Source organism: Monodelphis domestica, chromosome 2, assembly GCF_027887165.1.
Source record: "Monodelphis domestica isolate mMonDom1 chromosome 2, mMonDom1.pri, whole genome shotgun sequence".
In the NCBI taxonomy this organism is placed as follows: domain Eukaryota; kingdom Metazoa; phylum Chordata; class Mammalia; order Didelphimorphia; family Didelphidae; genus Monodelphis; species Monodelphis domestica.
In genome coordinates this window covers 530,733,515-530,751,535 of record NC_077228.1, presented here as the reverse complement: position 1 = coordinate 530,751,535, position 18,021 = coordinate 530,733,515, and the positions used below count along the sequence as shown (strand labels likewise).

The 18,021-nt window shown below is 39.4% G+C and overlaps 1 protein-coding gene across 5 annotated transcripts in view; it reads left to right on the top strand.

Moving 5' to 3' along the window:
* DIS3L2 (DIS3 like 3'-5' exoribonuclease 2) overlaps positions 1-18,021 on the top strand; it is a 384,538-nt gene that overhangs the window by 159,654 nt on the left and 206,863 nt on the right. For all 5 annotated transcript variants that reach the window (XM_056819939.1, XM_056819938.1, XM_056819942.1 and 2 more), the window contains one exon: positions 8,275-8,488. In XM_056819939.1, coding sequence (XP_056675917.1) covers positions 8,275-8,488 — 214 coding nt within the window. The remainder of the gene's footprint in view (positions 1-8,274; positions 8,489-18,021) is intronic.

Here is an 18,021-nt window from a genome sequence, read left to right as displayed (position 1 = left end):
ATGATGGAAGATAGTGGATACTGTGGGACTTTTGGAGATAATTAGGTGTGGCTTTCCTAAAGGAATGCTAACTAAGGAGAAGACACACCCTAGTAGGAGATTGGGATTTTATAGGTGGAATCTCAAGGCAGATTCCTTGGAATTCCTTGTTTTGACTTTGTAAGTCTTCTTAAAGCCCCAAGAAAATGTTGGCTTCACAAGCAAATGAACCACATGGGTAAGTTCTTGCTTCACTTTTTGCAAAAATACACATATACTTACTTACCCAGGCATGTTTAGTTGTGTGCTATGGCTTGTTATGGCCTGGGTTCTTTTTCTTGGTCACCTAAACCCCATCAGGAGATTACCTCCAGAGCTAATTTCATATGTGGCAACCAGATTGGTCTTAGAGACCACAACAGCTTCCTCTTTTGTATCAACTTCTGAACCAAAAACAGTTCACACCATGGTCATAGCCCAGAGGGAACATTTGAGGTCTTGTGGGTTTGAAATGAAATGTGGCTTCCTATGAAATATGTATTCGGAAATGAAATTGTCATATGCTCGTAGGTCAGAAATCGAATCTCTGTGCTGGAGGAGAAAAGTACCTTGTGGAGAAGAATTTTCTTAGTTTTGCCTCTGGAGCAAGGTGAAATGAAGATTTAGTTTATACCAAGGGAAAAAGGAATCGTTTTAAACAAACTCGAACTCCAAAAGTTGATATTTATTCAAGGACGTGAATATTTCATAGAAATGTTGACTCTCCAAGTGAGAGAGAACTTCCAAAGTCATCTGGTCCAGCTTCTTTCCTGAAAAGTGGCTTTCTACTCCAGGCTTTCTACTCTACAAGTGTTCTGCTCCAGGGCTCTCAGCATTGAGGAAAGCCACCACTTAGTGGGGCAGGTGGTACAATCCCATTTCTGGACAGCCCCATTTAGGAATTTCTTTCTTGTTTTATCCCAATATCCACCTCCTTGCAGCTTCCATTTCTTGTTCTAAGTTCTGCCCACTGTAACCAACAGATTGTCCAATTCCTGCTATAAAACAAGCCTTCAAATATTGATAAACAACTGTCATTTTTCATCTGCCTTCTTTTTTTCAAGTTAAATGTTTTCAGTAAATTCAGCCAATCCTCTGCTAGAATGTTTGTAAGTTCCTGTGCCCTCCTATTCTCCTTCCTTTGGGCACAATGCAGCTTACCATAGGCTTTTCCATGGCTATAGATCAGGAAGCTTTTGGAAAAAGCTCTCTTTAGAATTCTGGGATGTTAGAAGTGGAAGGAACTTCTGGATTCTTTCTCTTCTCTGTCCAGTGCTAAATGTGAGCTTCAAGGGGTGGTTCTCCTTTTCTTTCTCTCCTATATCACTTTTTGTCACCATGCATCCTGGAGCTTCATTCCTCACTAAACAGCTCATAACAGACATCAAGATAAACTCCAAATGGATACATGATTTAGCCATAAAAAGTTACATCTTAAGCAAATTAATGGAGCAAGGAAGAAATTACCTTTCAAAGCTATGAAGAAGGGAAGGGTTCATTAATGAACAAATGTTTTGATTATATGAAATTGAAAAGCCTTTGCAAAAATAACTCTCATGCATTAAAAACTTTGAGGGGGGGGGCAGCTGGTTAGCTCAGTGGATTGAGAACCAGGCCTAGAGGCGGGAGGTCCTAGGTTCAAATCCGGCCTCAGCCACTTCCTAGCTGTATGACCCTGGGCAAGTCACTTGACCCCCATTGCCTAGCCCTGACCACTCTTCTGCCTTGGAGCCAATACACAGTATTGACTCCAAGACGGAAGATATGGGCTTAAAAAAAAACAAAAACTTTGAAGGGAATCAGGAAACTAAAGAGAAAATCTTTGTAGCTATTTCTTTGATAGAGGCCTTGTCTCCAACATCTATAAAGAATTTATTTAAATTTCTATTTTCCAGCAAGATACATGGTTAAAAGATATGAATGGGCAATTTTCAAAGGAAGAAATTCCAAGTTATCAATAATTATATGGAAAATGCCCCAACTCACTAATAATTGGAAGAATGCAGATTAAAGCAACTCTAAGCTTCCACTTCACACATCAGATGGCAAAGATGGCTAGAGTGGAAAATGACAAATGTTGGATGGGTTGTGAAAAAATGGACACATCTAGTACACTGCTGCTGGGGCTGGAAATTGGTAATTTTCAGAGAATCCGTTTGGAACTGTGTTCCTCAGAGTTTCTAACCCGTGCATACTCATTAACCCAGCAATACCAACTATACCCTTAAAGGAATCAAAGAGAGAGGAGAAAGATCGATATATAAACAGACTAAGGGGTAGCCATCTTTTGGGTTACAAATTGTGGTCCTATGGCTTTCATAGAATATATTATGCCATAAAATATGATGAAAGGGACAGTTTCAGAGGAAAAGGGAAAGACATTTATGACCTGCAATAGACTGAAATAAGCAGAAGTGGGGAATGATTCCCCTCATTGCATTGTAAGTACTTAGAGGTTTCTTTTTTGTATATTTATTCTCGACACTTAGCACAGTGCCTGGCACTTAGTAAGCGCCCAATCAGTATTTGTTGATTAACTGAATTTCCACAGTGCTATAGAGAAAGACTCCTTTGAAAGACTTTAGAATTCTTTTTAAAGGCCAGAGGACTGAAGGACAACCAGGCCACCCACTTTCCACCAGAATGAGCTTTTGCATTTTTTGGACATGACCAATATGGACACTTGTTTGACGATGAGTTATTTATTTCTTTTCTGTGGCATGCATGCAGTTGAGTAGAATTCCACTAGACGGAGGTCATCATTTCCTCCCTACCTATGATAGCCTTCCATTTCTTTGAAGGGGGTGGGATTGGTCCAAATCATTACTGAAACTGTTGAAATGCTGGGCATATACTCTTTTGGTGGATGTGGCATATTTCCTTCCCAAGATAGCTAGAATAAAATCAAACCAGGACATACTGTATCTCACTCACCATCATGCATATGGAACCCTATGAGTTCCAGTGGAAGAGAACACTTCACAGATTAATGGGACAGTATATAGTTTTCATTGCTGACAGGCACCCTCTGCCCGTCTCTCTACTCCTGTTTCTTTCTGAAGCAGAACCTCCTTTTCCCTCTGGAAGGAACTAATCTGAGCCTGACCAATGCTAGCCTTGTCTGGGGGCTAATCCAGGAAATTTTCTGGAGCCTTATGGGCTGCCGTGGTCCAGGATACTTTTTGTTGCCTTGGAATGATTGTCCTGGACATGCATTGTGTCTCTGGGTTCATTCTGATTAGTTGAAGGGCTGCCCGCAGCTGGCTGCAGGTGTGCCAGTGCCAGCATATTGAGTACAGGCAGTCCCTCCGATCTTGAGTCAGCCTAATGGGGTCCAGGTACTCCAGACACCTTGGGACTCCTGGCAGGCAATAGCTAGCTTCTGCTTGTGCACATTGAGTACTGTGACCTTGAAGCGTCCAGCCAAGATAATTCATCATTTCCCCCTGATCATTGTGACTTGTTTGGAGAGGGGGCAGGGCAAACTGCTGACTTGAGGGACAGCCTGGCCCAATCAGGGCCCATATTGCCAGTGGGTCAGTGCTCCAAAAGGACAGTATTCCTCTGGGCCCCAGAGGAAGGTGATGGCCCTGGAGCTCCTGACTCCTTGGGGAGAAGGGTTCTTCAGTCTATGCTGCTGTTACTTGGTAGTTTAAACTCATCCATCGACTTGTGGTTCTGGTGTGGAGGGGGAAGAGTTTAATTACAGAGGTTTTATTCAGTTAATGAATATTTATTTGGTGCCTATAATGTGTTCATCTCTGTTAATACAAAGACAAAACCTAAACGTGTTCCCATATCTTGTGTCTTTGCGACTTCAGCGTTGTTGACTGTCAGATCACAGCAGCATCCCTGGTGTCACTCTTGAGTTTCATGAGCTGTAGCCAATTAGAGTATCAATGTCAATAGACTGGATTTGTTCCTTGACAGTTTTGTCATTTGGGCCCTGAGAATGGCCCCAAGTTAATACAGTAAAAACGTCATCTTCCTGCCTACATGCTTATGTAGTACTTGACATTTCCCTGAATTCCTTCACTGTCCTTGTTGCTGTAATCATTGGGCACCTCCATCTCTATAGCCTTTGATGAAGGTAGTTCTGCCACTGATTATCTGTTCCCAGTGCCTTGGAAGCCACGGACATGTTTTCCCCTCAAGAAACAAGTCTCTTGTACCACGGCGGTTCTACAATGTTACTTGAAAGAAATATGCCAAGACACTCCAACAGAACATGTCATGCATTTTAGAACAGTTTTGGAGGGATTCCTCCCTTCAGTTAGGCTGGATTTGTAATAGAGCTTGCACTGGAAAACAAAATGCTGCCAGATTCCTCTTGCTGTAGACCTTGGGAAAGAAAAGATTACTCATTGAGCTCTTGACATACTTTTGTAAATGACCTTAGCTCCACTCTACAGCAGCTCCAATGATCCTTTAAGCATTTGGCACGACCCTCCGTAACCTTTAGAGGGATTGTCCCTCAGAGGGGCACGTGGGCAGCTTGAGGTAGTCAGGAGAGAACTGAGGCCTGGCTTCAAAGTGCTTCCTCTGACAGGTATGGGGCTCATAGCCCCAGCCACTGGAGTCACCCCTCGAGGCTCTGGGGAGTGAACGGCACTGACTTGTGGTGATTGGGGAATGTGGCTTATCTTGGTGCTCCCTGTGCCAGTAAATCTCAGCTCTAGTCCTTTTCCCCAATTCTTGTATCTAGTGATCTGCACATATATTATTTTCCTTTGTAAAGTGTTTGCTCCTTTAAGGAGAGGATGGCTTGGTTTTTTTGTTTCTGTCCTTGTTGCTGAGCCTAGTAGTACCTGATCAACAAAAGGTGCTTCTAGAATGCTGGTGACCCGAACCTTAATGCAGGGCCATGTGGTGGGCAGGGCCAGTCCTGGAGGCCTGGCAGTTAGAATACATAACAGAATCTTGGGGCCACCTCTGGCCACATACATCTTCTTAAGAGAGCCAAGGGATTATTAGTTTGCAATGTAGGAGTCATCCCTTGTCCCTTTCTCTCTCCCGGACATGCAGTCAGGTGCTAAATCTTAGCAGTTCTCCCTCCGCAACATCTCTTCCATTTGTTTACTTCTTTCTCTTCACATGATGTTCTTCAATATCAAAAACAGATGGGATTTTTATGGGTGGAAATGATGGCCTGACCATCAGTTGGGCTACTGCCCCCCTTCCCACAAGGACCATGGATCCTTCCCATCTGACTTGTAACTGAAACCTTGTGTAAGTGTCGCCTCTCCCCTTAGAATGGGACCCTCTTGAGAGGCGAGGCTGGCTGACTTTTCTGTCTGTATCCTCGGTGTTCATCATGGTATTTTATACATTTTCCCATTATTACTTAATCTATTCACTCTTTACCCCTCTAAAAACAAAGTGTTTTGGAATAGGAGCAGTATTTGAAGCAATCTGACTCTTTTTCCTTGTTTAAACAAGTATAAGGTTTTGGTTCTTGTGACTTTTACTTGCTGGTCTGACTACATATATCCACATTAATCATGTGAAGAAAAACACAAAAATGTGAAAAAATGGCATGCTTCAATCAGCATTCAGTCTATCAATTCTTTCTTTGGAAATGCATAGCATTTTTAAAAATCATGAATTCTTCAGAATTATCTTGAATCATTGTATCGCTGAGAATGATTGACATTCACAGTCGATCATCATACATTATTGCTGTGTATGTACAGTGTTTTGGTTCTGCTCACTTCACTTTGCATCCACTCATACAAATCTTTCCAAATTTTTCTGAAATCTACTTGTTCATCATTTCTTATGCTTCAATAGTATTCCATTACAACCATATACTGGCCATCCACAATTGATGGACATCTCTTCAGTTTCCAACTTTTTGCCATGCCAGAGAGTTACTATACATATTTCTGTACATGTATTTTTTAGTAGTTTGATTGGTATGGCACCTAATAAGCAAATTAATTTATTCATAAAATTATCATTTTCATTGTATTGGCTTGATTTAGCCACGAATAATTAATATTTTCATGATTGGTTAGATCTTAATTTATGTCTGAAAAGTGTTTGTAATTAAGATTATGGTTTCTGGATTTGTCTTAGCAGGTAGACACACCCAAGACTTTTACATTGTCTTCTCTATGTTGTTTATATTAAATGAAATTTCCCTTTCTATCTCTTGCTGCTGGACTTTTTTGGTAACATATAGAAATGCTGAGGATTTATGTGGGTTTATTTTATATCCTGCAATTTTACTAATATTGTTAATTATTTCAACTGGGTTTTTAGTTGATTCTTAAGCATTCTCTTAAGTATACCATTGTATTATCCAGTGATAGTTTTGTTTACTCATTTTTTGTTCTGATTCTTTCAGTTTCTTTTTCTTATTGCCAAAGCTTAGTAGTGCTTAGCAATATTGAAAATAATGATGATATTACAGATAATGCTTGTAGTGTTTTTAATAGGAATAGATGTATTTTATCAAAAGCTTTTTCTTGAGATAAATATATGGTTTCTACTGGTTTTATTATTGATATGGCCAGTTATGCTGATAGTTTTCTTAATATCAAACTATCCCTGCATTCCTGATATAAGCCCCACCTGGACATAGGATGTGATTCTTATGATATATTCCTTGCTGATGTTTTATTCTGGTATTTTATTTAAAAATTTGCATCAATATTCATTAGGGAAATTGGTCTATAGTTTTCTTTTTCTGTTGCTGTTTTTACTGGTTTACATATCAGGTATGATACTTTATTTGGTTGATAAAAGAAATTGGGTAGGACTCCTCCTTCACCTGTTTTTCCAAATAATTTACATAATATGGGATTAATTTAAAAAAGTATTTAGTAGAATTCACTTGTGAATCCATCTAGCCCTAGGGATTTTTTTTGGGATATTATTGATGGCATGTTAAACTCTTTTTCTAACATTCTGGGCAATTTATATTTTTATCAATATTCATCCATTTCATTTAGATTGTTGGCATATAACTGAGCAAGTAATTGCTTTAATTTCTTCATTGGTGGTTAATTTCACACTTTTCTTTTTTGATATTGTTAATTTGGTTTTCTCTCTTTTAAAAGCCGAATTGGCTAATGATTTCTATATTTTATTTTATTTTTCATAAATCCAGTACCTACTTTTATTTATTAGTTAAATTGTTTTCTTACATTCAAACTCATCTCTCATTTGATCTTCAGGATTTCCAATCCAATTTCCATGTTGGATGTTTAATTAGGGATTTAAAGTTTTTCTTTTTCTAATTTTTGTTTGTATGCTCAATTCATTGATTTACTCTTTCTTTGTTTTATTGTTTGTATGCTCAATTCATTGATTTACTCTTTCTTTGTTTTATTGATGTGATTGTTTAGAGTTATAAATTTTCTCCTAAGTACTGCTTTGGCTGCATTCCATAAATTTTAGTATGTTGTCTTACTGTTGACATTCTCCTTAATGAAATTATTTATTGTTTCTATGATTTATTCTTTGACCCACTCATTATTTAGGGATAGATTATTTTGTTTCCAATTCATTTCTAATTTTTCTTTTTATTGCATTATGATCTGAAAAGGGTGTACTTAATATTTCTGCTTTTCTGAATTTGGTTGTAAGGTTTTTATACTTTAATGCTTGGTCAATTTTTGTGTAGGTGCCATGTAGTACTGAAAAAAAGGTGTAAGTCTTGCCTGGACCTTTCTGTTCATTTAGTTTTTTTCCAGAAGTCTATATCATATCTAACTTTTCTAAATTTCTCTTCAGCTATGTTTTGTTTATTTTTTGGTTAGATTTACCTAGTTGTGAGAGGGATTTTTAGCCTGGAGAATATGACTTGTACATGCTTTTTGAGCACAAAACAGGAAATTAAAAGATCATGTGTGCTCTGTGTAGAGATTATCTTACTGCTTTCTGCTTTATGTTTTTTGGGGTTGGTGCCCTGTTTGTGTGCCTCCCAGTAGACACTCTGGGTAAGATGCCATTGACGAGGAGCCATGGATCATTCTTCATTTGAGGCAAAATTGAAATGGTTTGCAGTAGATGGGGCATTAGGATAATGCATACTGAAGAGCTAGGACCACCCCACCTTGTATCCCTGAGGAAGTAGTTGCCTTTTGTGCATCTGGGATGACTCTCAGACCACATGTCATTGCCCATGTCTTCCTCCAGCTGCTGGTTGTCCATTTACCTCTTGTTGAGGCTACATGAGTCATAAATGGCTGTGGTCTTTTTTTCTCTATGCTGAGATTGAGTGGGACCATTTCTTTTTTACTTCTCCAGGTAATTAAGACAGATGACAGTGATAAAGGAGGTGACACTGTGCCTGAGTCTGATGTCACTGAGGAACTATTGAGGACTCCACCTCAGCAGCTTGGGAGGAGGTGCACTGCTGACAGCCCTGATGTCATCCTAGAAGCTCAACTTAATGATAGTGAGACTGAGGATGGGCAAGAACATGGGCCAAGTGTGCTAGCAGAGGTTACCCAGGAGAAGGGTGAGTATCAGATTGCTGTTGTATGCCATCTTGTCACACACTGGTAGGGCTTTTTAGTAGTGGACCTGTTTTTTAATTCTCTGTGCTATAGTCTTAAAGTATATAGAGCTGAGATAGGGTCTTCCTGACTCCCAAGCCCTGATAGATGTTTAATCGTGGACATCTTGGGAATAATTTGGCTTATAGCTACCAGTTTGCATCACATCATCCTCAAGATGGAAGGCTCTCTGAGGTCATAGAACCCCTATTCCCAACAGAAACATGAATGTTCTTTATTATTTACCTGACTCCTGGTTGTTGTCCCTCTTTATCAACACCTTGGGCAATAGAGAACTCAGGTCTTGCAGAAAGAAGGACCCTCTGATCAGTGCCATATCCTACAATGTTGTTACTGTTTTGTTCTTTAATTTTGACATTTTCTATAAGAATTGCAGCTCTTATAGTGCATGGAAATCACGGTGTATATAAATTAACATCAAACAGTTTTTGAGAATACTTAAGAAAAATGGATTTTTCTTATACTTGTTTCATTTAGAATATTTCTCCTTTTTTTGTGTGTGCACACATACTCAAAGCACTAATCCTGCAAGTGTTCAATGGGAATCACTCTAGAGGGATGGGGGATTGACTGGAGCAGGTTATTCTAAGACCCTTATTTAGCCTTGGAAGAAAATTCCATTATGCTGACCAACAACTACCAAAGGAATTTTCTGCAAGAAGAATAGATTACTATGTGGGCACATTTAAAGGAGTTCTCACATTGGTTCATACATAACTGAAAAGGAGAGACATGTAGATGGAACATCAGGATCTCAGGATTTCAATTCATTTAGATTTTTCAAGAACGTTCCAAGGAAAGAAGACATCTTCCAGCTGGATACATTTGAAACATATCTTGAAGTGGGAAGAGACTGAGCAATCTTGACCATCAAGAATTGGGTCAGTCAGTGAACTTTGTCCATAAAGGAGTTCTGGCTCTGAACCCAGTTCAGGGATAGAAACAATGCCTCCCGGTCAGTGAGGATGAAGATTCAGTAGCTCTCTGGGGGAAAATGCCACTGGCATTTTAGGGAAACTGGCAGTGTCATGCTGGTTCTAGAGATGTCTTCAGCGTGATGGTGTGATTGGTCCCTTCTGAAAAGAAAAGGTGAACCTGGACCAGTAAGCATTCTTAGAGACTTTTGGTAATTGTTACTGCTCAATGCCACTCAGAGTGAAGACCAAGGTAGAAAATTCTTTCTGAACATGAATGCTACTGGCTGTGTGCTGCCCTGCCTTCCCTGAAATATTCTTTAGAGGGCACATACTCTTGCATTATATTTGCGGAATGCATATAGGCTGCTCCAGCATATAAAGCATCTCATAAAGATTTTGTTGGATTCTTGGCTACTATCTTGAAAGAAAGATATCATCTCTCTTTTTTTTTAAAGTAAGAGAAGTCTGCTTTAGTCTGTAGTCATACTGCATTAGTTGTCTCTTTGGAGATAGCATTTTTCAACATTAATCTTTCAGAATTGTCTCTGATCATATTTTCATCAGAGCAGCAAAGTTATTCATAACTGATCATTGTACAATATTGCTGACATTGATTGTGTACAATGATCTCTTGGTTCTGTTCATTTCAGTTTATATCAGTTCATATGAATCTTCCCAGTTTTCTCCGACACCACTCTGTTTATCATTAAAGCACAATTATATTCCATCACAGTTATATACTACAATTTGTTCAGCCATTCCCCAATTGATTGACATCCTCTCAATTTCCACTTCTTTGTCAGCATCTAAAGAGCTGCTTTATATATAATATATACTTATATATTTATATAATTTACATATAATATATAAATATTTTTATACAGATTGGTCCTTTTTTCTTTGATGTCTTTGAGATACAAACCTAGCAGTGGTATTACTAGGTCAATGGGTATGCACAGTTTTATTGCCCTTTGTAATAGGAGTATTTGGGGGATGGGATAGGATGGGATTAGAGGAACTACTTTGGGCCAATAATAAAGGTTTTACACTGGGTGGAAGGGCAGTCTTGCCCAGACCAGAGCCTGGTCTAGGGTCCAGCACACAGACCAGTCAGTTACAGATTAGACAAAAGTCAGTGGTAGTTGTAATTTATTCTTTAAGAGAGGTTTGGAGGGAAAAGGGGAATTGCTATCACTAATTTTCTAGCTAATAACTCAGGAACGAAATGTTTGTGAGAAGGGTCTTTATGGAATTGTCGGACTACTTTTATTACCCTCTCCTCTCTCACCTAAAAATCCCGAACCCTAAAATGAGCTATCCTACTCTAACCCAAATCTCTTTTGATTGTTACTAGAGGTGATTAGACAGGGACCCAAGGGGAAAGATCCCAAGTCCAGATGGGCTCAGACCTCCCACTCACTGCCAGCTGCAGATGTATGGATGTTGTTCCAGGCTAGCTTCAGGTTCAAAGATCTTCTTCCAAGGGAAACACAGGTCTCAACAACAAGGACAGGTACAGGAATTCCACCAGGTATTTGGCAGCAAAAATCCTTCCAGGTGCTTGCAGTCAGCAAACCCCCCCAGAGAAACCGACTGCTCTTGAGTTTTTCAGCTCAACCCTCCTTTCTAACATTCCAGAATCTTTTCCCCATGCATCTGTCTTCTACAGACCATCAGCTCTTACTATAGCCCTCTCTTCCTCATAACACCTTTGGTCATAGATCCAAATTGTTCTCCAGGATTGTTGGATCAGTTGACAACTCCACCAATAGTCTATTAGTGTCCCAATTTTCTTACATAACCTCCAGCATTTGTCATTTTCCTTTTCTGTCACATTAGCGAATATGGTAGGTGTGAGGTGGAATTGTGGAATTGTTTAATTTTTCATTTCTTTAATCAGTGATGATTTAGAACATTTTTTCCAGTTAACTATTGATAGCTTTGATTTCTTCTTCTCAAAACTGACTGCTCAGATCCTTTGACCCTTTATCAAGTGGGGAATGGTTCTTATTTTTATTGATTTTGTTTCATTCCCTATATATTTGAGAAATGATACCTGTATTAGAGAAAATTGCTATAAATATTAACACTTAGTTTTCTGTTTTCTTGAAGGATTATCTTTAAACTTACTCAGCCCTGAGGCTTGTTTTGTCTTTCAGTGCCACTAGCAAATCTAGTATAACTCTGGAAAGTAGATAGGCTTTAGCATGTTTCATTTGCATGTTAATCCTTATAATTGAGGTTTGCTGATGTTTCTTTCCTCTTATGCCGCTTTTGAAACCTTGGAAAGTATCTGTTGATCCTGTATTTAAAAAGCGTTATATGGAAGAATGTTTGTGATTTTCTACTCTCCTAGTCCCATTCTCTGTTTAAGAGATGGGAAGTTTGTTTCATGATGAAATTTTTCATTGCTGTTACTCAGAGCTTACTTTAACCTTTGGTTTTTCATTTTTTCCATTTACATTATTGGATTTATTGTTCATTTTGTTCTCTTGGTTCTAGTTACTTCAGTCTTCATCACTTCAGAGAGTATTTCCTGTTTCCATCATTTTGTCGTTCGCTTGTTTAGTCATATCTGACTCTTTGTGACGCCATGGACCAGTACTTGTTGCGCCATGGACCAGTACTTGCCCATAGGGTGTTCTTGGCAAAGACATTTCCGCAAATAGTAACTTGTCCAAGGTCACACAGCTAGTAAGTGTCTGAGAATGGATTTGAACTCAAGTCTTCCTGTCTCACAAGCCCAGTACTCTATCCCTGAATCACTTAGCTATTTGCAGAATTTCTAACTACACAATAACATTTAATTATATTCCTATACCATAGTTTGTTTATTCATTCTCCAATCTCTGGGTACTTAAAATTTTTTTTCTTTGCTGTACTTTGGACAGAGATAGAGTGAATCATGACTCAGTGACCACTTTGAGAACAGACTTTGTTTTGGCTTGTCTATCATTTTAGAAAGTTTATTTTAAAACAAGTCTCAACTATTCTCTTTCATCCCCTTACTCTTTACCATCTCTTCCTTCTGGATGCTTTCCTCCTCCCCTCTCATGGTTCTCCTGACTCCCTTCCACTTGTTTTTTTCCTCCTTCATTGATTTCTCCTTTTTCTCATGCTTCACAGTGAGTATTTTCTCTAGGCTCTATTATTAGCCTTCTTTTCTTATTTCTCTATTCTCTCTTTTCCCTCTCATTCACTTCCATGACTTCAAGAATCAGCTTTGCACTGATGGCTCTCAAATCTTTATCACTACTGATGTTTTCTCTCCCAAGCTCTGGACCCATATCTCCACTTGGATGTTCCACAGGACATCTCATGCTCAACATGACCAAAGTGAAGTTCCTGATCATTCTCCCTGAACCAGTTCTTCCTCTTTCTCCTCCTCCTCTTCCTCCTCCTCCTCTTCGTCTTCATCCTCTTCCTCCTCCTCCTTCCCTCATTAATTTTATTTCTGGTACCATTATTGACCACATCTCTCATGTTTTCAAATTTTGGGTTTCTCTTTGACTTTTCATCCTAAAGTGATCTTTCTTTCCTCTGAAGTTTTAGTACACCTCAGATGTGTATAGGAAATTTGTATTATCTGGGATGCCTTTTGACTTCCTGTTCTTTGTTCTTTAAATCATCTGTGGAACTTTCCACAGATTTGTGTCTTGGTTCCTTCACTGTACTGTAACCTCCTGAAGGGCAGGGCCCTTGTCCTAAGATGTCTTGGTTGCCTTCACTGTGCTCAGAACAGTGCCTAGGGCAGTGCCTTGCATAGATAAGTGCTCAGTCAATACATTTTCCTTTCCCTTGGCCTCTTCCAGCCCTTCCAAACTGAAACCTTATCTTCTGATTCTTTGTTGTATGTGGGTATGTATGTGCATATGCATATATATAATTGACAATTCTAAAGGAATAATTTCTCAGTTTAGAGTGGTAGCTTATGTTCGTTGTCAGTAAGCACTATTAAAAAATTATCCATATTTGGAGAAATTACCCAGGTTTCTCTCTTCTGGAAAGCCTTGATTCTGTCTCCTTTAGAGGCTTCCTGCTTTGTAAAGTCACTGAAGCACTTCAGCATCATGTTGCCCTTAGAAATTATGGTTCTGTCATCCTGAATCACTGCCCATCCCCCTCACTCCCACCCCAGGACACCATGCCCAGCCGGCAGGCGAGCAGTTGCTGGCCTGGGATGGAACCAAGCTGTTTTATGACTTCCCAGCCTAAGGGAGATGAAGGAAAACAATGCTCTCCAGAGGATTACCAGAATGTAGATTGTTGAGTTTCTTTTTCAGTTGACTGTGGGACATTATTTCATCTTTTTGTGTTTGGTGAGGTAGTTAGATTGCTTCATATCATTTTAAGATAGTTTTATTGCTTCTTAGAAAGGCAATTAGTGTCTATCTTAGCAAAGGCATAGATAATGAAACCCTGGGCAAGAATTGGGGCAGCTAGGTGGCTTAGTGGATAGAATGCTGGGTCCAGAGTCAGGAAGACATCAGTTCAAATCCAGCCTCTGACACTTACTCAGACACTGGGTAAGTTGCTTAGTTCTATTTGCCTCTGTTTCCTCATCTGTCAGTGAGCTAAAGAAAGAAATGCTGAACCACTTCAGAATCTTTGCCAAGAAAACCCTAAGTGGGGTCATGGAGAGTTGGCATGATAGAGTTACTGAACAATAGCAAAGTGAAGAATAACTCAGATTCTCTAGGCATTATTCTTTAGTAGGGAAGGGCAGAGTGGTGGAATAAGACAAAATCTCTGGACTTATGATTTCCTTATCTATAAAATGAGGAAATTAGATTAGATGGTCCTTGAGTTTCCTTCTAGCCTTAAATTCCACAACTTAAAGACTAACAGAATATTTTGGGGTCAAGTTTCATTAGTAGCTACCCTTCATAGACAACACCTTGCTTCCCTTGGAAAAGCCAGTGAGGCATGGTCTCCAAGAGAACCCCGTTAGTCTAGTTAGCAGGAAGCATGTCCTCCATGTTAGGCACCATGCCAAATATTGGGGATCCAAAGGAAGACAAAGCCATCATCTGTAGAACCCTGGAAATCAAAGGGAGCGACCCCTATTCCTTGGGATTTCTAGTTATCAAATCCCAGAGTCTGTAGTAGTATAGCCTTTTTTATCATGAGTTCCTTGGAGTTGTCCTGGATCCTTACCTTGTTGATAATAGTAAAGTCCTTCACAATTGATCATTATACAATATTGCTTTTACTGTGTACAATGTTCTCCTGGTTTTGTTTGCTTCACTTCACATCAGTTCATATTGTCTTCCCCAGCTTTTCTGAACTCATCTTGTTTGTTATTTCTTATGGTACAATAGTATTTGGTCAGAATTTAAATTTAAGTTTTTATGCTAATATGAAATTTCCAAAGTAATATTGTGGACACTGATTTAAAAATATTATAGCTTAAAACAAATTGGGGAAAAATCTTTATAATAAGAGCCTCCGACAAAGGTCTAATTACTCAAATTTATAAGGAGCTAAATCAGTTGTACAAAAAAGCAAGCCATTCCCCAATTGATAAATGGGCAAGGGACATGAATAGGAAATTTTCAGATAAAGAAATCAAAACTATCAACAAGCACATGAAAAAGTTTTCTAAATCTCTTATAATTTGAGAAATGCAAATCAGCTCTGAGGTAACACCTCACACCTAGCAGACTGGCTAACATGACAGCAAATGAAAGTAATAAATGTTGGAAGGGATGTGGCAAAATTGGAACATTAATGCATTGCTGGTGGAGTTGTGAATTGATCCAACCATTCTGGATGTTATTATGTCCAAAGGGCTTTTAAAGATTGCCTGCCCTTTGATCCAGCCATACCATTGCTGGGTTTGTATCCCAAAGAGATAACAAGGAAAAAGACTTGTACAAAAATATTTATAGCCGCACTCTTTGTGGTGGCAAAAACATTGGAAAATGAGGGGATGCCCTTCAATTGGGGAATGGCTGAACAAATTGTGGTATCTGTTGGTGATGGAATACTATTGTGCTGAAAGGAATAATGAACTGGAGAAATTCCATGTGAACAGGAACATCCTCCAGGAATTGATGCAGAGTGAGAGGAGCAGAACCAGGAGAACATTATATACAAAGATGGATACACTGTGGCACACTCAAATGTAATGGACTTCTCTACTAGCAGCAATGCAGTGATCCAGGACAATTCTGAGGGGCATATGAGAAAGAATTCTATCCATATCCAGAGAAAGAACTGGGGGAGCAGAAACACAGAAGAAAAACAACTGCTTTATCACATGGGTTGATGGGGATATGATTGGGGATGGAGACTCTAAATGATTATCCTAGTACAAATAATACTATAGAAATAGGCCTTGATCAATGACAATTGTAAAAACCAGTGGAACTGCTCATTGGCTATGGGAGGGGAGGGAAAGAACATGAATCTTGTAAAAAATATTCTAAATCAATTAATTAAATAAACCTTTTCAAATCTAAAAAAAAAAATTACAGCTTAAGTCAAAATGACTTTTAGCAGCTTTATTTACAAAGAGGTGGAAAGAGGAAGAATGTAGATAGACAAAAAGTACTGCCTAGCTACAAATACCCTAAGTTTAATCCTTATATCTCTAGACTGCAAATACTAATCCAAAAACGAATCTCACCAGAATCCAAAGTACTAATTAGGAAGCCAAAATCTGAAGAGTCAGGAGATGCTAAAGAATCTGCTTAGAACCTTCAGTGAACCTCAGGCTGAAGGGAGTGTCCCATCAAAGCACTAATTTCATAGAAGAACCAAGGAAGGAATCACTACACTTACCACCAGGAGCCGACGCAGGATCCAGGGAGTTTCCTCCTCCAGTCTGGCTTACTGAAGCAGAGAGAATGACTGAATCCTCGAGCTGTCCTTTTAAAAAGTTTTCTCAACATCACTTTCTGTCACTCCACCACTTTATGGGAACCAATCGCAGTCTTTTAATTTGTTTAGCACTGCCCAAGGTGGGGGGCAGTGGCCTTTGGAGGTGTTACTTACTCTAGTAAGTGACTTGCTTACTCTCTTATTTAGTGCCAATTTAAAGGATAATTTTAGCTTTGTGACCTTAACTATATTAATTGTTGGCCGTCATGGATATCGCAAAAAAAAAAAAAATACCCAAGTCAGCTGGAAATTTATGGTGATTGAATTAATATAGTGGAAAGAAATTAAGAAGAAGGGAGAAGGAAAGGGTGTAGGATTTCTCCTGCCTGGCTTGTGCTAGGGGGAAGATTAGAGGCTCTAGGAAGATAAGATTTTGGAGAGTAAAAGAGGAAGGAATCAGCCTGAACTCTAAGAGGGCTCAGCCAAGATGCCTGAACCTGAATTAGCTCAAGGGCAAACTCACCGCCAAAACCCAGACAAATAGCTGCCACCACACGAAGATGTTGGAACGCTTAACACGCTGCCAGCCAGAGCCACCTCTCCAGGGAAAGAGACAGAATAGAGGAAGCCCCATAAAAAAAAAAAACTAGACAATTCTACCTCCCTTTCCTGCATCTTGTGACTATGAAAATATGGGTTTCAATACTGTGAATTGCTCAAACTGCAAAGATAATTTTTAGCATCTTGATTTTATATCAAAAATAAGTGGCTGCCATGGGAAAAATTCCCAAATATATGAAATACCCAAGTCAGCTGGGTTTTATGGAGATTTTAATTAACATAAATGAAGGAATTAAGGAAAGGGAAAGAGACAGAGTAAGAGGAAAGAGTAGGAAATGGCTAAGGTCTAGGCCAATGGCCTACGCCTTTTCTCTTTAAGAGAGAAACTAAGTCAGTCTTTAATCACTCACCACAAAATCTAGTGTTCAGAGATTCAGCAGCCTCCTCTGACTCCTGACCTCCAATTCAGCTTCCAAAGCTGAACTAAATTGAACTACCTTGAACTGTTTCAGACAGCTCCTTTTAAAGAGAAATTTCTCTTGTGTCACCTCCCCTAAATTTTCATGTCTACCAATCACAGTAAATGCTAACCCAGAGGCAGAAGAGAAGAGGTCCAGGACAGAGTCTTGGGGCATACTAGAGACTAGTGACTGTGACCTGGATAGAGATCCAGCAAGGGAGGAGACTGATTTATAAAGGGGACTCCCTCCCAGGATCACCTTTGGGGCCCTACCTGCATCCCTACACTCCAGCATGGGTCATGGGTCAGTAACCTAGGCACTTGACCCAGAAATGATGGGGAGATTGATCTGGGGGTAAAGGGACAAAATAAGGTGGGGCTGCAGGAAGTGGGGGTTTCTCTTATTCTTCCAGGCCAGTGGTGGCAAAAGGAAGGGATCTTTTTCTCTATCTGGCTGCCTTCTCTTATTCAAGTAAATAGTAATAAACACTATGGAAATTAAGGGACCAGAGTTTAATTTAGTTATTACACTGAGGAAGACTGTTCATAGAAATAGAAAGAGAACCTGGAGAGAATGGTATTTCCGAGACTGGGTGTTGCCTTACAGATAACTTAAATTCAACATGTCCAAAATTGAACTTGGTATCATTCCCCGAATCTGTTCCCAATTTTTCTGTTACTGCCAGGGGTACCACCGTCCTTCCAGTGAGCC